Here is a 27,621-nt window from a genome sequence, read left to right as displayed (position 1 = left end):
TTTAGGAGGATATAAGACCTATCTTACACAAACACTTTCAAAAAAATGAAGGAAGAGGGAACCCCAGCACAGCTCAAACCAAAACTAACAAGGACATTACAACCAAATAAAATTACAGACCAATATCTTTATGAACATAGATGCAAAAATACTCGACAAAATAAATGAATAGCAAACAGAATCCAGTAACATGTATAATCAATTTTATATTATGACCAAGTGGGATTTATCCAGAATTAAAAGATTGATTAAAATTTAAAATTCAGGGTGGCCCCGTGGCCGAGTGGTTAAGTTTGCACACTCCGCTGCAGGTGGCCCAGTGTTTCGTTGGTTCGAATCCTGGGCGTGGACATGGCACTGCTCATCAAACCACGCTGAGGCAGCGTCCTACATGCCACAACTAGAAGGACCCACAACGAAGAATATACAACTATGTACCAGGGGGCTTTGGGAAGAAAAAGGAAAAAAATAAAATCTTAAAAAAAAAAAAAATTTTAAATTCAATATAAATTACCAAATTAAGAGAATAAAGGAGAAAACTCACATGATAACCAGATAAATAAATTCAGACAAGCCTTGACAAAATTCAACACCCACCATCATAAACGCTCTTAGTCAACTAGGAAGAGAAAAACCTCCTCTATGAAAAACCTAGAGCCAAAATCACACTTAAGGGTGAAATACTGAGTGCTTTTTCCTCCTAAGATGAGGAACAAGGCAAGGAAGTCTGCTCTCCCCACTTCTATTCAATGCAGTACTGGGGATGTTAGCCAGTGCTCTAAGGCAAAAAATAGATAAAAAACATAAAGATTGGAAAGAAAGAAGTACCCTATTTTCATTTGTAGGCAACACGACTGTTTAGCCAATCTTAAGGAACTGACACAAAAACGTACTAGAACAATTCAGTAAATTTAGCAGGTTGGAGGACACAAGATCGTTGTATTAGCAAAAAACAACTGGAAAGTATAATACTAAAAATGCCATTTCAATAGCATCAAAAAATAATACCTATGTATGAAAGTAATGAAAGTTGTGAAAGACTTCTAAACGGAAAACTAAAACACTAGAGAGAAATTAAAGATGATAGAAGTAAATGGAGAGATATACAAAGCTCATATTGCCTCAATATTGTTAAGGTGTCAATTCTTAGCAAATTGATCTATAGATTCAATGCTATACTAACAAAAACAGCTAAATGTTTTTGTAAGAATGATTAAGATGATTCTAAAATTCATACAAAACCAAAGAGGCCCCAGAAAACAATATTGAAAAGGGACAAAGTTGGAGGACTTCCACTATCTGATTTCCAAATTATTATAGTAATCAAGAGACTGTGGTATTGGCATAAGTATAGGAAAACAGATCAACAAAATAGAGTATGAATATATGCCCATATATACAGTTAACTAATTTTCAACACAAGTCATGAAAAGGTAATTCAATCAGGAAAGTCTTTTCAATAAATAGGATGGAGTAACAGGATATCTGTATATGAAAAAATTAACCTCAACTCCTACCTCACACCAGACACAAAAATTAAGTCAAGATGGATCAAACACTTAAGATTTAAAAGCTAATACTAGAAGCCTTCTAGGAAAAAATCTTCATAACTATGGGGTACACAAAATTTTCTGGATACAGAAAGCACTAACTATAAAAGATAAATTGGACTTTGTAAAAGTTAAAACCTTCTCTTCTTCCAAAAGGCACCATTATGAAAGTAAAAGTACACTGTTAAAGGGAGTATTAGAACGGTCTGACCATCCGAAAAACAATTTAGAGTCCCTTATAAAGTTAAACGTACATTTGTCCTATGATTCAACAGGTGCACTTCTAAATATTCACCTAAGAGAAATGACAACATATGTCCACAAAATGTCTTTCACAAAAATGTTCATAGCAGCTTTACCCATACTAGCCCAAAACTGGAAAGAACCCCAGTATCCAACAGATACACAAATTACGGAGCATTTGTAAAATGGAATACTACTCGGCACCAAAAAGGAATGTACTACTGATACGTGCAATGTGAATAAATCTCCAACACATAAATATTGAGTGAAACAATTTAGAAACAAGAGTATCTTACTGTACGATTCCCAATTGTACAAAGTTCTAAAACAAGCAAGACTAAGCCATGGTAACAGAAATTAGATCAGCAATTGTGGAGGGGGCTGCAGGTCGTAATGACTGAAAAGGCATGACAGAACTTTCTGGGGTCACAGAAATGTTTTATATTTTGATTTGCGATAGGGGTTACAATTCAAATCAGCATATTTTATTGTATATAAATTATACTTCAATCTAAAAACCAAAGGCAAAGTGTGTCTGAATTTTTAACTAAAAGTCATCCCTTACTCAAGACTTCCTCCAAAGGAACACGGTTACTCTTCTCTACCGTCTGGTGAAGAGTTTGGGAAGCACTGTGATGTCAGAATTCTACATCCACAAATATTACGACAGGTACAAAGAAATGTTTATTCCAATATTATGTAGAAAGTTGTTTGTAGATAAAAAAGTTACTTGGAAGATATTCTAAGACCCAAGAATATGTTCAACTCAAGAGATTATAAATATTATTGAAATGCTTGAGAAATTTCTGTATCAGTGTTTCTCAGTGGGGTGTTATTAGAAGTCTGAGTGAGCTTGATTGAGGGGATCTGCTCCTCACATTGAACCATGTTTCGTATTGCTGGCTCCCAGCCAGCAAATGCCAGTAGCACAGCAGCAACTCTCAAGTCACTGTGTCAAAACAATAACACTCCACACATTTCCAAACACCCCACAGGAGCAGGTACTGCCCCCAGTTGAGAATCACTAGTCTACAAGCTAATGGCCAAAAGCATTTGTAAGCAGCATGAAAAATCATCCAGTGAATAGACTTAATCTACTGTACGATTTTAATTCCAAAATTGATAATTTAACTAACGATTACCTTTACTTATTTAATCTTCAAAAGAAAAAAGTACATGCTTTCATGTGCGATATATATACAACTGATTTGGGAGGATGAGGAACAACTGATTTTGTTGAAATCTCTAATTAGGGAAACCAAATACAACCACAATGTCAACAGCACCAAACTATAACATAAGAAATAACATTAGAAATCAGACTATTGAGTGGAGTGATAAATCCACAAGATGATTTACCATGATCAGAACCCTATGAATGGCCCATTTCTGTGCAATAGTGGGCTTAAAAAAAAATCAGGATACTCCCAAGGTGTTTTCTGTGGCAAAAAATTAGCAAACAACTAAAATCTCCTTAAATAACACATCCTAAGCTAAATCAGGCAGATACTAACTAATTTGCTTTATGGTTTCAATATTCAAACTTGCCTTTCATGCTGCAGTCAAAACATAACATAATCATTTAATGGTAAGAAAGGTTTGTTAGGCTACCAGCACTTTATTCCTAAGTGCAAAGTTAAGAATGGACACTGAGGACAAGACTAAAGAATGGAAAAGGATACAAGGTTGCATACATGCCTGGTACTAAGAAGCAAAAGATGAATTAAATGGCACATGTTCCTATAACAAGAGACTGAATTAGTAATCAAAAAACTCTTCCCAAAGAAAACTCCAGGACTAGACGGCTTCACTGGCAAAGTCTACCAAACACTTATAGAAGAATTAATACCAAATACTTCACAAACTCTTCCAAAAAAATAGAAAAGGAGGGAACACTTCCTAATCCATTCTACGAGACCAGTACTACCCTGCTACCAAAACCAAAGATATAGCAAGAAAAATACAGACCAATATCCTTTATGAATATAGATGCAAAAATCCTCAAGAAAATATTAGCAAACAGAATCTAGCAGCATATAAAAAGAACTATACATCAATGACAAAGTGGGATTTATCCCAGGAATGTACAGTTGGTTCAACATATGAAAATCAGGGCAATACACTTTATTAATAAAGGAAAAAAACACAGGATCATCTCAAAAGAGGCAGGAAAAACATTAGACAAAATCAACACCCTTTCATGATAAAAAACACTAAAAAACCTAGGAGTAGAACAGAATTTCCTCAACCTTATTAAGAGCATCTAGGAAAACTCCACAGCAACATCATACTCACTGGTGAAAAACTGAAATCTTTCCCTCTAAAATTAGGAACAAAAAGGATGTCTGCTTTCACCACTTCTATTCAACTTGTACTGAAGGTTCTAGCCAGGGCAATTAGGCAAGAAAATGAAATAACAAGGAATCCAGAAATAAAAGGAAGAAGTAAAACTAACTCTAGTTGCACATATTATCTTATATATATAGAAAATTCTAAGGAATTCACAAAAAATTAGTAGAGCTAATAAACGAGTTCAGCAAAGTTGCAGTATACAAGATCAATATATAAAAATCAACTCTATTTCTATATGCCGGCAATAAGCAATCCAAAAATGAAATTAAGAAATCAATGCCATTTATAATAACATCAAAGAGAATAAAATACTTAGGAATAAATTTAACAAAATGAAGTGCAAGACTTGTATACTGAAAACTTCAAAACATTGTTGAAAGAACTTTAAAAAGACCAGATGGAACATCATATGTTCATGGATTGGAACACATAACATTGTTGAGATGGCAATACTACTCAAATTGATCTATATTTTCAATAAATCCTTATCAAAATCCCAGCTGGCTTTTTTTTTGCAGACACTGATGAGCTGATCCTAAAATATGCATGAAAATACATAGGGGATCCAGAATAGCCAAAACAATTGAAAACAAAGAATCAAAAAGAAGGAATCACACTTTCTGATTTCAAAACTTACTGCAAAACTACAGTAATCAAGACACTGTGGTAGTGGCATAAGACATAGACATATAGATCAAAAGAATAGAATTGTGAGCCCAGAAAGAAATCCACACATCTAATATTACTTTATTTTCAACAAGAGCATGAAGACCATTCAACGGGGAAAGAACAGTCTTTTCCAAAAATTGTGTCAGGATAGCTGGATACCTACATGTAAAAGAATGAATTTGGATCCCCTACCTCATACCATATACAAAAATGAACTCAAAAAGGATCAAAGATGTAAATGTAAGAGCTAAAATTATAAAACTCTTAGAAGAAAACACAGGTATAAATCTCTGTGACATTGGCTTAGGCAATGATTTCGTAGATATGGCACCTAAAGCACAAGCAACCAAAGGAAAAAATAGATCAATTGGACTTCATTTCTACAAGTAGACATACGAATGACCAATAAGCACATGAAAAGATGTTCCACATCATTAGTCATTAGGGAAAAGTAAAACAAAATCAATGAGATACCAGTTCACACCCACTAGGATAACTATAAAAGAAAATGGCAATAACAAGTGTTGATGAGGATGTGGAGAAATTGGAACCCTCATGCACTGTGAGCAAGAATGTAAAACGGTGCAGCTGCTATGGAAAGCAGTTTGGCAGTTGCTCAAAAAGTCAAAGAGTTACCATACACGGCCCAGCAATTACACTCCTAGGGATACACCCAAGAGAAACGAAAATACATGTCCACAAAAAAAAAACATTAAATGAATGTTCATGGCAGCCTTACTCATAATAGCCAAGTATATAAATAATCAAATGTCCACCAGCTGATGAATGGATAAACAAAATGTGTTATTTACATACAATGGAATATTATTCAACCATAAATGGGAATGAAGTACTGATATATGCTACAACATGGATGGACCTTGAAAACATTATGTTAAGTCAAACAAGTTAGAAACAAAAGGCCACATATGATATAATTCCATTTATATGAATGTCCAGAATAAACAAATTGATAGAGACAAAAAGCAAATTATTGGTTGCCAGAGGCTAGGGGAAGTGACTGCTAATGGCTATGGAGTTTATTTTCGGAGTAATGAAAATGTTCTGGGATTAAATAATGGTGACGGTTGCACTGCCATGTGAATATGCTAAAAACTACTGAACTGCATATTTTAAAATGGTTAATTTTATAGTATGTGAGTCTCTTACCAAAAAAACAAAAGACTGGCACGGTCTGAGAAGTCAAACAACAAGTTCAAATAAACATTTCAAAAGCAACTTATATTTACTCTTCTTTTCAACACTCTGGAATTCTTGGGAAAAATGCATAAAGAGAAACCCAACAATATACTCTAAATATCATTAGAAGGTACTGTTGCAATATCTAAGGCAGATGCATTGTCTTCCATGTTCACTGGTAACTAACTGACAATCTGAACATCTATTTTAGGAAAATTTCACAGAGAAATTAACTGTCATTTAAACTTGAAAGGTGTGCTTAGCAATGGAGCACTTTTCCCATAAACATTAGGTGGTTGTTAATTAGCATTCATCTGTCACCTTAGAAAACCCTCTAAGACCTAAATGATATTTATTATAGGCAATTCTTTTTAACATAGGCAATACATGCTTTTCATAGTCACTAAAGTCTGAACCAAAGAGATGCATGAGGGGCTGAAACAAACAGCTACTGGTACAACATTACAGTATAAGCATAACAGTGTAACTGGTCGTGTGAGACTACCACCATTTAAGAAACCTAAGCAGAGTAATACTAGTGTGAATTAAGAAGCAGTATGCACATAGACACACTTTGAAAAACTGCTCCCTGGGAGCCTGACAACTTATAGGAATCATCTTAAAGCTGGACAACTTAAAAAAAAAAGCCACATAAAGCCTCAAATATTATATATAAAACACCATTGAAACACTATTTGCCGTGGGAGCAATAGTGACCAAAATACTTAATGAAGCAGAGGAAGATAAAAATATTTGAGGAAAAGATACAGACCTAGTTCTGTTCTCACCATTTTACCTAGCACAACTGTGTGAATGAACGAATGAATAAGTGAATACAAATGCCATCTCAAGAAGTACATTATGACTCTTAAATAGAGAATAGAGAGGAGAGCAACAAGTTAAAAGACTGAGAGATAACAAATGACATTAAGTTTTTAAAATTATGATATCCAGTATTTATGAGATGCTAATAAAAAGACACTTTCATATACCGCTGATAGGAAATAACTAGTTCAACTTTAGGTGACAGTAATTGGCAGTAAATATTTAAAAAGAACTTTAATAATAAATATCTCATCTGACTTTGCAATGCTATCTCTGAAATTAAAAAAAAAAAACCATGGTCAAAGATTTAATTATAAATAAGTTCACACAACATTATATTGAAAACTCAAACATGTCCAATACGAGAGATGGATAAATTATAGTATGCCAATGAAATGTGCAGAACATATAATGACATGGATAAGATGTACACATTACATCATTAAGTAAAAAGCGGGTTACCAAAAATCTTACTACGATACGAATTTTGCAAAGATGTGATATGATGTGGATAATTTTTTTTTTTTTTGAGGAAGATTAGCCCTGAGCTAACATCTGCTGCCAACCCTGCTCTTTTTGCTGAGGAAGACTGGCCCTGAGCTAACATCTGAGCCCATTTCCCTCTACTTTATATGTAGGACGCCTGCCACAGCATGGCTTGCCAAGTGGTGCCATGTCTGCACTGGCGATCCGAACTGGCGAACCCCAGGCTGCCGAAGCGGAACATGCGCACTTAACTGCTGCACCACCGGGCCGGCCCCTAATGTGGATAACTTTTAATTTCCTTCTCTGATTTCTATAAAAATCATATTTGTTTTAAAGAAAATAAAAATTTTAAATACAAAAATTCACATTACAGAGGCAGGGGAGGAACATTTAAAGAAATCACCAGTCTGAGACATCAAAAGGTGCAAGTGACAGGAAAAGGAAAGGGACGTGGGAAGAGTTGACAGTGAAGAACCCACTGGAAATAAAACAGAGAAAGTAGACAGAACAGACTCCAGATACTAAATGACAGAGCAAAGGGTAGGCTTTGGAGCTCCTGCTTAGGGCAATAGAGCAGAGCAAGGCTCGTGGAAAGGGGGACAGTCCCCATTTCAGATCGAAGGAGGGACATGTTTCCTCTAATAGCCAAATGTGCCCCTTTCTTAGTGACAAGAGAAGCCAGATAGAGCAAGCTGTCTTTTACCACGGAAAGGGTATCTCAACATGCTCCAAACCACCGAACTCCTAGAAAGTTCACCAAGATGACAGGCTCCAGGGTTTTTGCAGGATTTATCCTCACCCTCTGGCATGCATGCACCTTACCAAAATGTCTATGGGAGCTGTTACTTCTAGCTCACCAGACCCAATTAGTGAGGTATCAATATTTCTTTGGAAGGGAGAGGCTATCCAGGTACCTGCAGACTAGCTTATGACATAAGGCTTGTTACAGCCCCAAGACAGGATAGTGAAGTTGTATTGCTGACCCTGCCAGTTGAAAGCAAACTGATTCTGATGGTCTTTAGTAATAAGCATAGAAGAAAAAAAAGCATATGCCAGATCAATATCTGCATAGCAAATGCCAGGGGTTGTACTGATTTGCTCAACCAACAAAATCACATCTGGAACAGCTGTATTGGAGCCACCACATGATTAAGTTTATGATAACCCACCATCAGTCTCCAAAATCCATCTGTCTTCTTCAATGCCAAATAGATGAGTTGAATGGGGATGGCTAGGAACCACAAATCCTGCATCTTTCAAATCTTTAATGTTGGCTCTGTAATCCTTCCAGGAAATAGTTCACTGTTTTGGTAGGTAGATGACACTCTAGTGGCTTCCACGTGACTTAGTTGTTGAGTACGTTTATTCCAATTACGCATTCCAGGAATATGGAAATAACCATATTAGGCCCACTGTGAGATGGACCTAAGCCAAAACTCCACTGAGACTGATGGAAAACAGTGGTGTTTTGGGTCTGCTAGAATTCATTAGGTTCAGAGTCAGTGTTCAGCAATTCCTAAAAAGTCTAATTATTTCCCCATCCCCAATCCCAGTCACTCTAGTAAATGGCTACAGGTCTTTTGGAGGAAGGCTAGAAGGAGACTCACAGCATAAATTTTTGGCTGTATGGCAGGGTCTTTTCTCAAGAGGACCTGGCTTTCCCTTCATTCAAAGGTCTTAGGGTCTGTGAACGGGCTTAAGTTTGGTGACAGGATGAGAGGCTGCATCCTTTTTTTTTTGAGGTCATCCAGGTCACACTTCTGTTCCCCAGGTCTAGAGCCTTCTGTTTACACAAATCAGTGAAGACGTACAGGTTTCCCACCTAGTTCAGTTCTAGGGGTACTATGATCAACTAGCCCACGCCAAAGACCTCTGCAACTCAGACGATTCTGAGCACGGCTTTGGCCTTGCTGACCATTCAGTAACTACACCCTTTTTGTCTTTAGCAATTAAGTGCCAGCTAGGAGTCCATCAATGTCGATGAATTCAGGGATCCCAGTTTGATGGCAACAGTTCCCCTGTCATTAATGGCTTAAAGAGAATAACCAACAGAGCTCTTCAAGGATGCTGAAGCTCCCCTCATGAATGTATTTCTTAGAGCTTTGAGGAAAGGAGTGTCCACTGGACCCACCTAGGAGGCATATATGATCAAGTGTTTTTATGAAAAATCCACTCTAGCATTCTAATCTCCCTAAGCCTTTGGATAACTTCCTCTACAGTATACAAATAAAGTTTTAGCATCTGTCTCAACTTTACTTAACTTAGGCCACCTTTTAGAGCAGTTTGCAGTCAACCCACTGAGCAAACTGTTAGAGCCACGCCTAGCCCTGTGACCTAATACCTTCAATCTGGAATCTCTGCTTAGTGAGCCCACATCAATAAATTCAGCCTAATCCAATTTTATACCCCTTGTGCTCTGATACCACAACCTTAGGTAGCATCCCGAGGTTAACTGCAGGCAAAATCATTCAGTTCTTTTAGTGTCTATCACATTTCTTTATGGGTAACACTTAGTACTTTCCCATGGGAAAATGTCCAAGACACATTGCTCTACAAGTTTCAGGACAGTACTTTTAGGATGATCCCTTAATAGTGGTTAAGAGCACAGATAAGAACAAATTCTCTGGATATGTATCTGGGCTCCTCCACTTACTAACTGTGGAACTCTGGAAAAGTAATCCTCCCCATACCTCAATTTTTTCATTTAGGAAAAATAACAGTATGATTTTACAGAGTAGTTGTGAGAACTAACAAAGATAACACATTCTAAGTGCTTGATAAAGGCAAATTATTATTATCATATATACATACACATATGATTGTATTAGGTCGAACTATGTGAACTTGCCAATACTTGATAGTTTTTTACCTATAAAAATGGCAAGTTCATGAGTTAACCTAATATAAGAATGGAAATTTTCAGAAAAGATACCCAAGAAACTTAAGGGCTGTTTTTAATACTCTTCTATACCATTTAGACATGTTCAACGTGACCAGAGTTAACAAACACCTCTCCCCCAGATAAAAAGCTATCTACCCTACTCCTCCGGCTGTAAGCAGTATTATCTTAAAAGCATGGCAGACATAGGAGACCTCCCCTTTCTCCCTAAAATCAATAATCACTTGTTGAAGGATTAATCTACCTTCTTATAATACTCTTGTAGGGAGAGTCCTCTTCGTTTCAGAGAAACTTAAAGACTTACAGAGTGCTGGCAGTGGCAAGGATCTTAGCAATTACATACCTAGGTAAATTCATGCTAGTTTAAACAGTGTCAGCAAGTTACCCCTGAAATCCAATCTAAATATTATATTCCAAAGAGCGCTTGTTTGGATAATTCTCTAAAAGTATCCTTCTATGAAGGTGGGTGAGAATAGAGAAGTCAAGAAATAGAAACAAAATGTTTTCTGATAGGAACAAAGAAATGTGCGGGCACTCCATGTTTGAGAAGACCACCATAGGTCTAGTGCTTTAGAAGCCCTGTCCTGCTCCATGCTGAAATAATTCTTGGAAAGGGAATAATGGGAAAATAATTAAGTCCAGAAATCCCTAATAATATCTTCTCTGAAGAAGACAAAGCAACGGACTACATCTTACTTTGCCTCCTGATTTTTCCTCTTAACTGATACAGACACACACAAAACCCATCAGAGTTCCATCCGTTCTTGGCTAGAACACTCTCCAGTACCATCACTGCCTTTCCTGGACATCCCATCTTCCCCAGACTGCATTTTTGGCTGTGGAAGCTGCTGCTGAGTGCTTCTGTGCTTGTTTTAAAAACTGGTGCATCACTACCTGGCACTTAACTATCTGACTTTCACTTTCCAGAAGGGGCACACCACCAAAGCACAGAAATAATGCGAGGGAGAGAGGGAACTGTTGTAAGGATCAGCATGGAGGGAAAAAAACGGCTACCTACACACAGATTTCTTCAAAAAATCCAGAGGTAGTTCTGGGAATCCATTAAGCAATTCTTTCATTGAGCGCCTACAACATCCTAAGACACTGAGGGTACAATATTAAATCATGAGGAACAGGGAGAGGATGTTTGTGCCACTAACTATGACTTCGGTGAATTTTTTCTCAGATATATACAAATTAGTGGAATGCTGGGTGATTTCTGGCTATTAAAACGACTACAAATATTTTTCTTTTTCATAAGACTAAAAGTTTTGAAAACAATAGGCACTCAATGCACAGTTGTCAAATTAATGCAAATTATCTCTTAGCTATCTCAAACTCTGTCATATACCTTTTATGTAACAAAGCTCAAGAAAAAAACTTTTTCAAAATACAATGCATTTTATTACTTTAACACTGCCTCAGCACTGATTCGTAGATAACTTTTGACTTTTCCTCAAACAAGTCCAGTTTATTTTCTAAAAAGAGCTTTATTTTGTATGTAACTTTTAAAGTTGTATACCAGGTGAGAAAAAAATAAACATGGGTGAATTTTCGAACCCTGAGATATCTTTAGCCTAAAACAGGCTGGGTCGTAATGATGTGCTTTGCCCTTCAGAGGACCAGGCATCTAGCAGAGTGGAACCACTTTGCGTTTTAAAAAGGCACCCAGATGCGGGGCCAAATAATAAAGAAAACATACAAAGATTCTTTAAACTCCTCTGTTTCCTTCATAGCATCACCATTTATTCATCTTGATTTTTTTATTGCTGTTTGCCCATAATATTCTGAACACCCCCTCCACTCTTTCCCGCCCCTACCCTGCAAACATAAAGATATGTTTTATACTAACCTCATAACATATCTAAAAAGTCAAACAAAGAAACTGATGCTTTAAATATCAAATTGGACCTAAAGGGAAAGATAAGTTGCTACAACACTAAAATAGACACTAACAAGACCTTAAGTTTTATACAAAAAGTTCTAACAATATTCTACAGCAAACTGTTGTAGAACACTATTTGCAGTAGAGGATTTTTCAAAGTTCATCTCAATTTTTACAACACATGTAAAAATTAATAGAACTTTCCCAGCAATCACTCTTCTGTAAGCTACAGCACGAAATATACCTAACAATGGACGTAACATGTTATTCTAAAATGGTCCTTCTCATCTCCTCTCCTCTATATCCAATAAGTCTGATCATGAAATACTGCAATGTGATTTCTATTATTAATCTTATAGTAAGATCATCAAACATAAATGGTTAAGACTATAGATACATGGTTCTGCAGCAGAATCATTTCATAGGTTCTATCCAAAAAATATTTGCCTGATTAATAATATTTAAAGAATGCTTAGTTTAAAAAGAAATATTTAGAAGAATGCCCAAAATGAAATGGCTTATTTTCAAGGTGCACAAATAAAAACGCACAAGAAGAAATACCTTTTAGGAATGCACTCTTAATTGTGGGGAGAGAGAGTAAAACTGTTATCAGTATCTAACATTCATCATCAAATTAGAGTTCAACTGTGGAAAAATATACATTCGTCTGAAAGCAATTCTGATTTCAATCAAATTTTCTAATTTATTGCTAAGCACAGTTTCAAAAAAGCCCTTTCTCCTCTTATCCCCAAGAGTGAGCATTTTACAGGGCAGCACTCTACCCCGCTTCTAGAGGGAAAGAGCATACCTTATCCACATGACAATTTCTCCATTTTGGCTAGCAAATAAACACTATTTTAAGCAACACATACTAGGCACATCAATACTATATGCACCATGTAGCTCATGTGGTACTGTAACCACTTCATTTTAAAAGAAATATCAGCATTTCAGGCCAAGTGAATAATTAAATGTTCTCAGGAGGCCTAATTTATTTGTATTTGTAAAAAAGCACTGAAAGTAAAACTGCATGCTGACATTCCTAAATTCATACTTTCATAGCTCCAAAAATCACTTTTATGTATAATGATGCGACTTTTTAGATAGGTTATGAAGTTAATATAAAACGTATCTTTATATTCAATAAGATTAATAAGAAATATTGCTATCGGGGCTGGCCCCGTGGCCGAATAGTTGGGTTCACGTGCTGCACTTCAGTGGCCCGGGGTTTTGCCGGTCTGGATCCTGGGCATGGACATGGCACCGCTTGTCAGGCCACGCTGAGGCAGCATCCCACACACCACAACTGGAAGGACCCACAACTAAAAATATACAATTATGTGCTGGGGGGCTTTGGGGAGAAAAAGGAAAAATAAAACCTTTAAAAAAAAAAAGAAATGTTATAAATGTGGGATCATTAATAAGTTACATGAACTATTTGAAAATATTGCTAATAGGGAAAAAGATCCTTTTTAATCCAAGGATCTAAAATTAATGCAAGAAGTTTTTAATGTCTTCACATTCCAAAGGACCCCAAACATAAGACCTAAGCATTATACATACATAATACACACATGCAAACACTCTAAATCTTAAAGTAGGTTCTAATTTACTAAGTATCTGTACAGTCTATATTAATTTAAAAACTAATTTCATATATATATATTCTTATATATAACTACTAACCACAGCAGTAAATTAAGGACAAATCCAAGTACTCCCAAGTAGTACATTTTAACTATTTCAATCCCTCAAAGCCAACAGGCTGATGGTACAAATATTTGGTTCAAAATGATAATTAGTACTTGTTGTTTTTTGCCAGGGTAACATGAGGAGACAGTAGCTGATGCTATTCAACTTTACCAAGACTTCGGAGAATATCAAATGTAAATCGACACGAGGTCAGTTTAATATATAAATTGCACAAATAGATCTTCTTAAGGATCAGAGGAAATTTTGCTTTGTTTTACATAACAGAAAAATACTAAAGGATGAAGGTTTAAAACTAATTTCTCCAAATTTATTATTATTGTTGATTTATTATCAACAAAAATAGTAATCCATTAACACTAAAGGTACTAAGCTTAATCTTCTGAATTTTACAACTTTTTAATACACCACCATTCTACGCAACCTTCCAAATTGTAAGCTCTCCCTGTTAGTAGAAAAAAACCCTGCATTTGAAGTAAGGAGTTACTCCTCAAAGAACTAGACTCTACCCGACTCCCCTGCTTATTCTAGCACATTTAAATCAAACAGGTGAGATTTCAGGTCCCCTTCTATAAAGAAAGAAAGAAGCAGACAAAAGTAACGCCTCAGTTTCCAAGGTACAGAATATTAAAAATATAAAAGGTTTCATACAACACCATTTTTGCGTTATTCGTGAGAGAATAAAACAAGTGAATAAAGGGTGTTTAATAATCCTGATTAATGTAACTTTAGTTACTGGAGGGGCAAATAAATCAGCAGTATACTTGAACATGGAAAGAACAGACAACAGGGTTCTCTCCAGTGAACATTTTTAAAAGAAAATTGCCTTTGAAGTTAAAACACCATGAATAAAAATCATCAAAAAAGAAAGTAGTCTTCAGCTAATTTCAAAATAAAGATTGTACCAAAATGTCACCAGCTCATTAAAGAAATAGGTATTTTCAGTTCAGGCTGGCATGACTTAAAGTACTGGCTGTTATAATTCAGTAAAGTCGGACAACTATATAAGCTTCAAGTCCAGGAAATACAGGGGAAAATATACAGGCCTAAATTCTCAAAGAAGCAACAAGCAAACAGACAATTCAGTATATTTATATCCAAGTTAGACCACATTTTGAAATTTAAAAATAATTTTGCATTTTAATGCCAATAGATAAGTCACATAAACTGATTTTTATCACTGTTTTGAACACCAACAGAACATTTACCCTCCTCTCCCCCAACCTATGGACTTTCTCAGATTCAAACATAAATCAATGAAAAACACTTAAAAATCTCTGATTGGTATAAGCCAGCAAATGTCTAAAGTTTCTAAAATTTGTGACAAACTCATATAAGACAGACAAGCAAAGCTCTGAAGAGACTGATGGTTACACTTCAAACTCACTATGTATCATGACTACTACTTATAGAATACTATTAAGAGATAAAATAATGGTACTATTACTATGATGGCAATGATGACAATTTATTAAGCCTGTTCTTGAGGCCAGCAACTAATTAAGTTTTACATAATCCAATTATAAGGCAGGTAGTATACTCAATTTCCAGATGAGGATAGTTGCGGTATGGAGTGTAAAGAACTTGCCAAAGGTTATAAAACTTGACAGAGTCAAGAACCAAACCCAGATTTGTCTGGGTCCAAAGCACATGTACTTATCCCATGTGCTACAATGCTTCCTCACAAAGCAAACGTTTAACAGGATTTGTTGTGTAATGCCACCATAACAGAAAAGGACAGGAACTTAGACGCTCCCACAGCTCTTTCTCAAAAGAGTCAGAATAATACAAATAATAACTCTGTGGATGAAAAAAAATTACAAATAACTATTCTTGCCACAAAAGAAAAAAATACAAACTAGGCCATATTTATAGGGATACGTTTAATGATGAAATAACATGCCCCAGTTTTAATAAAACATTTGCATACATTTATATACCAAGAGACCTAAAATGAAGGGCAGTCGGTCATCCTGTGCTAGAGAAGTAGAAACATAAAAAAGTCTCTCTCTACTGGACAAGTTTTACCATATTTTTAAATATATGTATTAAGATTTGGAACCTTGAGGACCTGCTAAGTGAAATAAACCAGTCACAAAAAGATAATTCTGTATGATTTCACCTACATGAGGTATCTAAGCAGTCAAATTAACAGAATCAAATTAGAATGGAGATTACCAGCGGGTGAGGGAGGGCAAAATGGGGAGCTGTTTAATAGGTATAGAGTTTCAGTTTTGCAAGATGAAAAAGTTCTGGAGATATGCTGCACGACAATGTGAATATGCTTAACACTACAGAACTGTATACTTAAAAATGGTTAAGATGGAAAAAAAAAAGACTTGGTGGGTAACACACAGCATAAATACATCTACATCAAAAGAAAAGTCCTGCTGCACTATCTAATGTGGTAGCTACCTGCCACATGAGACTATGAAAATTTACATTAATTTTAAAAAATTAAAACTTTATTTCCTCAACCACAGTAGCCACAGTTCAGCTGCTCAACAGTCACATGCAGCTACTCAGGACAGCACGGACAAAGAAGCTTTTTACCACAGGATGTTCTGTTAGATAGCACTGGCTCAGAGTACACAGAAAGAGATGCAAATACATACAGGATTTGTATTCAGTACAAAACTGTGTGTGACATAGGTGGCATTTCAAATCAGTGGGGAAAGAATTACTGAATAGTGTTGAGACAATTTGCTAGCTTGGGGGAGAATGAGGGAATAACGCTAAAGCCATAACTCAACTCTTATTCAGAAGAAATTGTGAATGAATCAAAGATTTACACTTAAAAGGTGAAATGATAAAAGTACTAATACATAATTCTAATTAAGGAAAGGGCTTTCCAAATCGAATAGAAGCCCAGAAGACAAAAACAAAACATTGATTTTTTTCTTTTTAGAAAAATAAAAAAACTTAAAGCCCAAACAAACTGAAAGAAAAGTGGAGGGGAGTGTGGAGTGTTTCGTTTTCTTTATCAATTAAAAAATATAACTCAGTGAGAAAAAGGTAGACTGAAAGTGCCAATATACCCAGGGAAAAAATCACTCAATTTTACTCATAATTTAAACTCTCTATTAAAATTGCATTTTCAACCATCAGATGGCAAAGATAATCCCCAGAGTTAATGAGAATGTGGGAAAATAGGCATTGATGGATGTAAAAACTTATACAATTTATTCAAAGGGTAATTTTTATAAAAAAATCAAAAGCAACAAATAATATTTATGGACAAAATGATATTGAGTCTAAGATTCACTTTAGAATAACCTAAGGGGTGAAACACTTACCTGAGAAAGTTGGTGTGGCTATAAGTGAAATAAGGTTGGGCATAGATTGACAGCAGTGGTAGCAGAGTGGTGGGTCTATGGGGACTCATTATACTATTCTATCTTTGTGCATGTTTGAATTCTTCCAAAAAGTTTTTCCTATTATGCATACTCTTTATCCCAGGAATTTCATTTCTAGGAATTTAGCCTATCATTACATTGGACAAGCACAGAACAACGTAAGTACAAAGATGTTCTCTAAGGAAAGAGAAGCAAAAACCTGGAAACAACCTAAATTTCCATTTGCAGACTGGTTGAATAAACTATGTTTATCCAAACACAGTAATGTCATATACCTTTAAAAAGTATGGAGGTAAAATATATGAGGGAGATTATGGAAAGGGGAAAAAACTCAAGGGCAGAACAATAGGTTTAGTTTGATCACATTTAAGTAAAAACAATATCAAACGTGGATTTGTGAAGCATATGAGATACACCCCAATGTTCATAACAAACTTTCAGAAGACTATCAAAATCTTAACAGTGGTTACGTCTGGTTAGGCAGGGGAAAGGGGACTGGAAATCTATGAGGAGAAAACACTTACTTTTACAAACATTTTTATCCTGGGACTTTTTTGCATGTAAACATATTGCATTCATTGCATTTATAATGAAAAACAACTAGATTTTTTAAATCTTCCTCTATTGAGATGATCGTCATTCATTTAGGAACTGTCAATGTTTAGGGTCAGTGCTGGGGAGGAGCTTGTCTCAAAGCGCATTTAAATTTTACCCAGCAGAACAGATAAACTCCTGTTTTTTAATTGCTGACTGTATCTCAGGGCTCTTACCAGACCTCTATCTCAGCCCTGATCATTGATCCAACAATCTAACATTATATCAAATAATTACACTAAAGACGTAAGATCGATCCTTCCTGGGTGTTAAAATAATTAATGGTATTTACTGAGTATATTTGTGCCCAGTTCTTTGGGGAATACAAAGGAATAGGATTACAGTCTTGCTCAAAAAGTTTATAATTTCACAAAAGAAAAAAAAGAAGCAGAGAAGAATTAATGCCATGCAAACACGTATGTGCAGCAAAGGAGAAGTCAGTGTGGGAATGAATAGTCGGGGCTCATGGAATAAATAAAATGGCAGATTTGATCTAATAAATGAACTGGATTTAGATACACAGAGGGGAGAGTATTATTATATAAAATAGCTAGAAAGAATGCACAGAAATAAAAATGGAGATAGTGAGATTCAGTATGACTAGAGATGGGGGATAGGAAGAAGTATAAAATGAGTAAAAACTAGGAGTAAAGTTCAAGGTGTTATATATCTGAAAAACCAGGCAAAAATTAAAATTTTATAAAATAGGCAAAGAAGAATTTTAACATGCATTTGGCAGCAACAGTGTGCAAGGTAGGGTAAGCTATCTGTGTGTCTTTGCTTCCTTTTGGCTTGGTTTCTTAACATGAAAAATAATGAAAATAAAATAAACATGATTTCAATACCTCACTTCCAGACCCAGATTCTAGTGGTCTCTTCTTCCTTGGTCCAATAGCTGCAAGAGCTGTGAGATTAGCATCTCTTTGCTGTATCTGTGCGAGCTCCAACTGTTGTAACTAGAAGATGGAATAAAAAAAAAAAATCAATGTTTACACACAGTCATGCTCAGAGGGAGAAAGAAACTGATCACTAAGCCTATTTCTGTATTCTTCACCAAATAAATTACGGTGTAAAATACATACTAGATTCCCCTAACAGCCAAGGCAACATCATTTCCTGATTCCTTTACTCCTTAGTCCTGAATCTCTAAACAGAAGAGGCAGAATTTAGGTAAGGAAGAACTACAGAACAGCAGAGGAAAAGAAAGGCATCCAGAGCTTAACCACTCCTCAGTTTACGCACAGGTAAGAAATGCCTGAAGAATAAACTGAACAGTAAATTGGAGAGAAATTTGCCAAACTACAGTCAACCTTCTCAGATTAAAAGAAAATTACTTAAAGATAGCTTTTGTATATCAAAGGAAACAGTTCTATGCTGTATGATTTACAGAGCACTTCCTTAAAAATTAACTCATTTAACTCTCACAACCACATTGAAAGGTATACACTAATTGCTATAATAACATATGGAAATTATACATATACTTCCATATACTTTATCCCTTCTTTTACTAAGGGAGACAGTGAGGCTCTAAGAGGTTAGGAAAACTTCATACAGGTCATACAAATGATATGTGGTAGAAACAGAGCCCAGAGCCCAGTGTTTTCATTACAGACATTTTCAATATATCACACTTGTCATGGATTTACTCTATGTTTACTTCATGCCCAAAATTGAAAGTGAGTTAGCATTGTTTTACTGTCCCTCTTTTGTCATACTTAACCCAGAATGCCCAAATCTACGAGGCACAATTTTTTACGAAGTGGCTGCTAAAGTATACAGGGGTACTCATGAAAGATGCTCCATTAAAAGGCAGATAAATAAGACATTAAAAGTGGAAAATAAATGCATGAAACATAGCATCATTTCAGCAAGGCAGGTAAGTGTCAAATGCTATTCTTTAAAAAAAAAAAACAAGGTGAGGAAATCAAAATAAAATATTACTGTACAGGTCCTTAAGCTTTTCCAGAAGAGGACAAATGTTAAAATCCCATCAAAATCTTATTAATACGAAGGGGAAAGAGGAAAGCACCTGGCACTGGTTGCTAGGCAAATATTCAAAGAAGATCGGACTCCAAGAGAGTCAACTGAAAGTAACCTGTTGAGGAACGCTATCTATATACTGAGAATATTCTGTTAAAAGAGCACTAACCAAATTTTTAAGATATTAAGAACAGGATGAAAATAGGAAACAGTTTGTGGTAAAAGAGGCAGTCTCAAGGAGATACAAAGTAAAGATCACTTGAGATTATTTTAACATTACAGGAAAGACAGAGAATAAGCCATAGGTAACTGAGCATTTAGTAAAGCAGAAAACACTTAACTAAAGAAAATGAACTAAGAGCCATTTTCCATTTGCTCCACAAATTACAGGGAGAAATCCTTCTTTTAAATTGTGCTTACTTATATATAAATTGCTAGACAATTATTTCCAGGAGTTGTAAACTATCTTTTGTTGATGCTGGTCTTTTAAATAAAATATGTAGTTTTAGAGTCTGATATATTATAATCCAGAATTTCTAGGTGACAAAATACAATTTTAGGTAATCTACCCTCCAGCACAAATCAAACAACAAGCTATATTTTAAAGTCTTTCTCTGTAGATAAATGGCACGTGCCAGATAGTCATACCAAATAAAAAGTTTTGAAATTGACGTCTGTCATCAAGTCCCCTACCTACATACTATAACATTTTCTCCTACTCTGCAAATTATACTTTGGTTTTCTGAAATCTCACACATGAGTTTTCAAAAATGTTGCAAAACTCTAACAAAAATGGGAATTGACCATAGTTTTGGTTGGCCCTGTATTTAAAACAAACTTTCTCAAAAACAACGTATCTTGGCCAGCACAATACAGAAAAACTAGGCATTTTTACGTTCCGCTTCAGTGGCCCAGGGTTTGCTGGTTCGGATCCCGGATGCAGACATGGCACTGCTTAGCAAGCCATGCTGTGGTGGGCTTCCCACATATAAAGTAGAGGAAGACGGGCACAGATATCAGCGCAGGGCCAGTCTTCCTCAGCAAAAAGAGGAGGATTGGCAGCAGTTAGCTCAGGGCTAATCTTCCTCAAAAAAAATCCTAGGCATTTTTAACTGGAAGAGGAGAACGTTCTGGCATTAATGCAGATTTGCCATACATAGTAGGTGAAGAAACGTAAGCTCAGTTGGGTAAAAACAGTCAGCCATCGAGTTAGAGGCTTGCTGGTGGAAAGAGGATTGCAAATGACATGATTATCTACCAGAAAACCTCAAGTTAGCTACAAAAAAACAAAAACCCAAATTCTCCTAGGACTAACAAATGAGTTTAGCAAGGTTGCCAGATGCAAGGTCAACAAACACAATAATCATATTTCTAAATACCATTAAGGTACAATCAGAAATTTAGATTTTAAAAAATGCCTCCCTAATAGCTCTCCCTAAAATGAAATACTTAGGTATAAATCTAATAGGTGCAGGTATTTGTATGCTATGAACCACAAAACACAAATGAAAGACATAAAAGAAAACATAGATAAATGGAGGGACATACTGTGTTCATGGACTGCAAGACTCAATATAGTAAAGATTTCAATCCTCTTGAAATTCATCTATAGATTTAACATAATTCCAATAAAATTTTTTGTAGATATGTATAAGTTGATTCTAAAATTTATATGGAAAGGCAAAGGATTAGAAGAGCTAAATCGATGTGAAAAAAAGGAACAAAATTGGAAGAGTTACATCATGCAATTTTAAGAATTACTTAGGGACCCTGGCCCCATAGGCGAGGGGTTAAGTCCGTGAGCTCTGCTTTGGCTGCCCAGGGTTTCTCTGCTTCGGATCCTGGGCGTGGACATGGCACTGCTTGTCAGGCTGTGTTGAGGTGGCATCCCACATGCCACAACTAGAAGGACCCAAACTAAAATATAGAACTACGTAGTGTGGAGATTTGGGAAGAAAAAGCAAAAAAAAGAAAAAATTACTTATATAAAGCTACAGTAATCAAAATTATAAAGTATTGACAAAGGGATATAAATTACTGAGACAGAATAGAGGATGGAGAAATAGATCCACATAAATATGGCCAATTGATTTTTGACCAGGGTGGAAAACAATTTAATTGAGAAAGCATAGTCTTTTCAACAAATGTGGAAGCAACTGGACGTCCACATGCAAAAAAAATGAATATTGACCTTTAACCTCACACCTTAATACAAAATTAACTCAAAACTTAAATTATAAGCTTCTAGTAAAAAGCATAAGAGAAAATCTTCATGACTTGGGGCCCAGCAAGGGGTGAAAAAATGGACTTCATAAAAATTAAAAACTTCTGTAACAGTTAAGAGAACAAAAGAACATGCTGTTTAATTTCTCCCTTTCCAATCTATATGCCTTTTATTTCTTTTTCTTGCCTTATTGTACTAGCAATGTAAAGTTAAATAATAGTGACAAAAGCAGACATCCTTGCTTTTTTTCTCATCTTTGGAAGAAAGCAGTCTTTTCACCATTAAGAATGATATTAGTGGTAGGGTTTTAACAGCTGCCCTTGATAAGACTGAAGAAGTTTCTTGTATTCCTAGATTTCTGAGAGTTTTTAGTATTAATGGATGTTGAAATCTGTCAAATGTATTTCTGCATCAACTGATATGATCACATGGTCTTTCTTTCTTAGGCTGTTAATATGGTTGATTATATTGACTGATTTTTAAATATTAAACAAGGTTTGCATTCCCGGGGTAAACTCCACTTGGTCATGATATAGTATTATTTTTACATATTGCTAGATTTGATTTGTTAATATTTTATTGAAGATGTTTACATCTATGTTCATGAGAGATACTGATTTACAGTTTTCTTTTGTAATGTTTTTCTGGCTTTGGTATCAGGGTAATGCTGCCTCATAAGATGAACTGGAAGAGTTTCTCTCTCTTCTATTTTCTGGAAGAGACTGTGCAGAAGTGGTATTAATCCTGTAAATGTCTGGGAGAATTTACTAAGTAAAACGATCTGCACCTAGAGATTTCTTCATTGAAAGGTTTTAACCATAAATTCAATTTATTTAATAATTACAGAACTATTGGGTTATCTACTTCATCTCGGCTAAGTTTGTGCTTTTCAAGAAATTGGCTGGGGCCGGTCTGTGGCTGAGTGGTTAAAGTTCCGTGAGCTCTGCTTTGGTGGCCCAGGTTCATGGGTTTGCATCCCAGGTGCAGACCTACTCCACTCATCAGTCATGCTGTGGAGGCATCCCACAGACAAAGTAGAGGAAGACTGGCACAGATGTTAGCTCAGGGCTAATCTTCCTCAAGCAAAAAAAAAAAAGGAGGAAGACTGGCAATTGATGTTAGCTTAGGATGAATCTTCCTCACCAAAAGGGGGGGAAAAAAGGAAAAGAAATTGGTCATTTCCTCTAAGTTGTCAAACTATTTGCATAGTTGTTCATTCTATTCCTTTCTTATCCTTTTGACACCTGCAGCATCTGTAGCAATTTCCCATCTTTTTTGTCTTGATATTGGTGATTTACATATTCTTTTTTATCCTTTCTCAGTCTTCCCAGAGATTTATCAATTTTGTTGACCCAAGAACAAGCTTTCAGTTTTATCAATTTTCTCTATTTTTCCCATTCTGTTTTCAAAGTCATTGATTTCTGCTTTTACCTTTGTTATTCCCCTGCTTTGCTTTGGGTGTATACCGCTTTTCTTTTTCCAGTTTCTTAAGGTAAAAGCTTCGATTATTGATTTGAGACCTCTCTTCTTTTCTAACATGAGCATTTTTTCCCCATCCTTTAACTTACCTGTATCATTACATTTGAAGTGAGTTTCCTGTAGACAAGTACAGTTCAGTCATAGTTTTATATATACTCTGACAATCTCTGTCTTTCAATTGGTAGATTCAGATAATTTATACTTAATATAATGACTTAGATAAGTTTGGATTTACGCCTACAATTTTATTATTTGTTTTCTGTTTGCTTCCTCTGCTTTTGATTTCTTTGTTTACCCTTTCCTACTTCTTTAGGGTTATTTGAAAACTTTTAATATTTCATTTTAATTTATCTATTGTTTTTTACTATATGTCTATATAGTTTTTTTTTTTTAATTTTAGTGGTGACTCTAGAGATTACAATATACATACTTAAATTTTCAGTCTACTTGGAATCAATATTTTACCACTTCAAGAGGAATACAGACCTTACCTATGTATTTCCTTTTACTCTCCATACTTTGTAAGTTATTTTTTACATTACATATACATGCATTGAAGATATCTGACGTTATAATTTTTGCTTTCAATTAAACATATTTAAAAAACTCAAAAGCAGAAGAATAGTCTATTATACCATTTCTACTACTCTTTCTTCATTCCTGATGTTTAACTTTTCCCTTTGGTATCATTTCAGTTGATTCTGAAGAACTTCCTTAAGTAATTCTTTTAGAGCACGACTGCTGGCAACAGATTCTATTCTTGTTCCTTTATCTGAGAACGTCTTTATTTCACCTTCATTCCTACAGAATATTTTCACTGGATATAGAATTCTGGGTTGGTTGACAGTTCTTCTAGTACTTTAAAAATATTTTGCTACTTTTTTCTGGTCTCTATGGTTTCTGACGGTAAATCTACAATCATTTGAACTGTTGCTCCCCTAATGGAAAGTATCCTTTTCTCTAGCTAGTTTCAAGATTTTTTCCTCTATTTTTAGTTTTCTGAGATTATGATGTGACTGAGACTGAGTTTCTTTAAAATTATCCTGTTTGGAGGTTCACCAATCTTCTGGAATCTTTAGGTTTATGTCTTTCTCTAAATTTGGAGGTATTTTTAGCCATCATTTTTTCAAATATATTTTTACCATCTCACTCCTCTTCTGAGACTTAAATAACATGAATGCCAGAGTTTTGGTCATTGCCCCACAGATCTCTGAGGAGGTTTTTTTCTTTTTAATTTTTGTCTCTTTTTGATCTATTTTCCTCTGTTGTTCAGATTAGATAAATTCTATTTATCCATCTTCATTGACTCTTTCCTCTGTCATCTCTTTTCTGCTATCCAGCCCATCCACTGAGTGTTTTATTTTGGTTATTGTCATTTTCAGTTCTAAAGTGGAAATTTTAGAACTTGATATCTTTTACTTCTTTGCTGGGACTTTCTATCTTTCCAATCATTTCAAGAGTGTTTGCAATTGCTTCTTGGAGCATTTTTATGGTAGTTACTTGAAAGTGCTTGTCAGATAACTCTAACATTTGTGTCATCTTGGGGTTGGGATCTGTTGATTGTCTCTTCCCAAGCAACTTGAGATGTTCCTGGTTCTTCATGCCAAGTAACTCTGGATAGTATCCTGAATGTTTTGAATATTGTGTTTTAAGACTTTGGGTCTTCTTTAAATCCTTTGAAGAATGTTTTGTTTTAGTATGCAAAACAGGTCAGTTACGTTTAGGCCACAAGTTCCAACATCACTTCTGTGGACTGTGCCTCCAATGTCAGTTCAGTTTTGAAAGTCTTTGTAGTGCTATTTGGATCTGTCCCAAAGGTGTACCACTCAGTGGTCAGTCTAGGACTTGGCAGTCATCTATTAGTTCAAATCTTAAAGTCTTTGGTATGCTGATCAGAATCAGAGTCACGTGATAAATGTGTAGCTCAAGAGTGGGCCTAGGAGTTTAAAGTAATAACATGGGGTTGCTTTTCTGATCTCCTCCCTGTCTATAATCTTCCCAGTGATTTCTGATTCCCTGGGGCTCCTCTTTTTGTCCTCCAGCCAGAAAGCTGGGGTTTTAGTTATTCTTTTTTGCCACACATTTCTGTGACTGTGTCTATGTCGAGGGTCAAGCATCAAGAAGAACTGGGTTACAAAAGTGGGAGAGGGATAGCAACCTCATTGCTGGTTCAGTGGTATTTTGAATTCTCATCTTTCCCCCCAATTTGTCTACTATTTACTTGCAAAGGCCTTCAAAGAGCTGCTCCATGCAATCTATCCAGGCTTTACAGCAGTATTCAGGGTGAGAGACAGTATGGAGGTTTTTTACTCTATCTTACCTGGAACCCTTAAAAGCTAGAGTTTAACCAGAATTCTGACAACAGGTTTCTGTTATATTTTATTCCTACTAGCCTTTGTTTTATACAACCTAAGCTTGCTTGATCACCTATGCCAGCGACACATATCTTGGTCCAAAAGGACCTAACAGGCTTGGCAGGTTCTCTTTTAAGAGTATCCTCATTCTTTTCTTTATGGCCAATGAACAAAGGCAGAAGCCTTCATTTCCCTTATCACAGTCTCTAACATCAAATAGAGGTCCCCTAAAATTCAAGTCAGTGCCTTCAAGAGCAACAGGGCAACAGTAATTGAAGATTATTTTATCCTTGGTGTTTAGTATTTGACTCTGTTCATTTTTAAGTACAACTATGGTAGTACTGACTTTAATCAAGATCCAAAACACGTTAATAGATTACCTCAAAGATCACACAAGATCTGAGTTATTTCTCAATGCTAGGCACATAATTTTCAAGAACAAAATTGTGAAAAAATAAAAATTAATGAAAACAGAAACCAAAAGCTTAGGCAGAATCAGAGGATCTAGCTGAAGAATGAATAAGCCAAGTGTTACATAGCCAATTTCCTGACAGATACAGTGACATATTAAACAGGAATGACTAAATTATCTAGATAATTATGACACTGATAGCATGGGAAATAAAAAAATGTGGGGGTTTTTTGTATTTAAGGAATGAAAGATATAAAAAAAATGCAGGCACAGAAAGTACAAAACAGGACAGCAGAGCCGTCCTTCATAACAAATGATCCAAAAAATTGAAGTGGTGTCATCTTCAGTCTGATTTTGCTACAAACTTTTGGAAAGTGACAAAATGGTATAAAGCAAAGGAAAGAGTTGAGAGGTAAGTTAAGGTCTCTCCTAAAGCTTAGGGTGAGTGCTGTCCAACAATAAACACATTAGTAGCAATGAAAATAGCTAATGCCACCAAACAGGAATGTTTGAAAGAATCTAAAGAAATAAAGTACACTACCAGGTTTTGAATTCAGCCTATAAAGAATTAAGAATAATGTCCTGCCTAGATTTCACAATGAAAGTTAAGCGTACATAGAGACAACAAAAACCCCTACAACCAAACAATAGACACCTTTTACATAGTAAAAACTTAAATAAAATTTTAGATCTGGAAAAATTAATTAAACAAACTCTAAAATTCTCAACAATGCTTATAATCACTTCTGAATTACTGCAATTTACTAAAGAAAGAAGGTTAAATCCTAAAATAATATACTACAAAACAAGCAAACACCACCACACCAAATCCTATAAACAGAAGAATGTTAAACCGAGGGAACCAAAGAGCAAGTTACAAAAACATCACCACCCCTACTTCACCTAAAATTTAAGGATACCACAAGAGAAACATAGGATCCTTTTCAAACCCTTAAAGACAATTATTAGGCAGGCATTCCACCAAATCAAACAGTACAGGGTCTGATTATTTTTTTCTCCTATTCACTAAGATAGTTCTTATGATATTAGGACACTGTCCACAACACCTGAGATACTTGGAATTTGAAATGTATGCTCTAATGTCTTCAAGTCAGCCCTTCTAATCCATCCCTCTCTTTCAGTAAAATAGCATATTCCACATAATCTCAATTAGATACTTTCTCCCTTACATTTAAACATAATACTTGATTTATGTATTTTTTAAAACAAATATAATGCACTGTATTCCTATTGGATTATAAAACTTTTTCCCCCAGTTCTCACCCTTACATTATTTTTTTTCTCCCCAAAGCCCCAGTACATAGTTAGTTGTACAACCTAGTTGTAGGTCATTTTAGTTCCTCTATGTGAGATGCCACCATAGAATGGCTTGATGAGAG

General features: G+C 35.5%; 1 protein-coding gene across 1 annotated transcript in view; it reads right to left on the bottom strand.

Annotated features, from left to right (window-relative positions):
- Positions 1–27,621, bottom strand: part of TAF4B (TATA-box binding protein associated factor 4b) — a 134,204-nt gene that overhangs the window by 16,318 nt on the left and 90,265 nt on the right. The window contains exon 14 of the mRNA XM_008527576.2: positions 18,615–18,725. Coding sequence (XP_008525798.1) covers positions 18,615–18,725 — 111 coding nt within the window. The remainder of the gene's footprint in view (positions 1–18,614; positions 18,726–27,621) is intronic.

The sequence above is a fragment of the Equus przewalskii genome, chromosome 7 (assembly GCF_037783145.1).
Source record: "Equus przewalskii isolate Varuska chromosome 7, EquPr2, whole genome shotgun sequence".
In the NCBI taxonomy this organism is placed as follows: domain Eukaryota; kingdom Metazoa; phylum Chordata; class Mammalia; order Perissodactyla; family Equidae; genus Equus; species Equus przewalskii.
The sequence above is the reverse complement of the archived record's forward strand: the minus strand, read 5'-3'. Positions and strand labels throughout refer to the sequence as shown.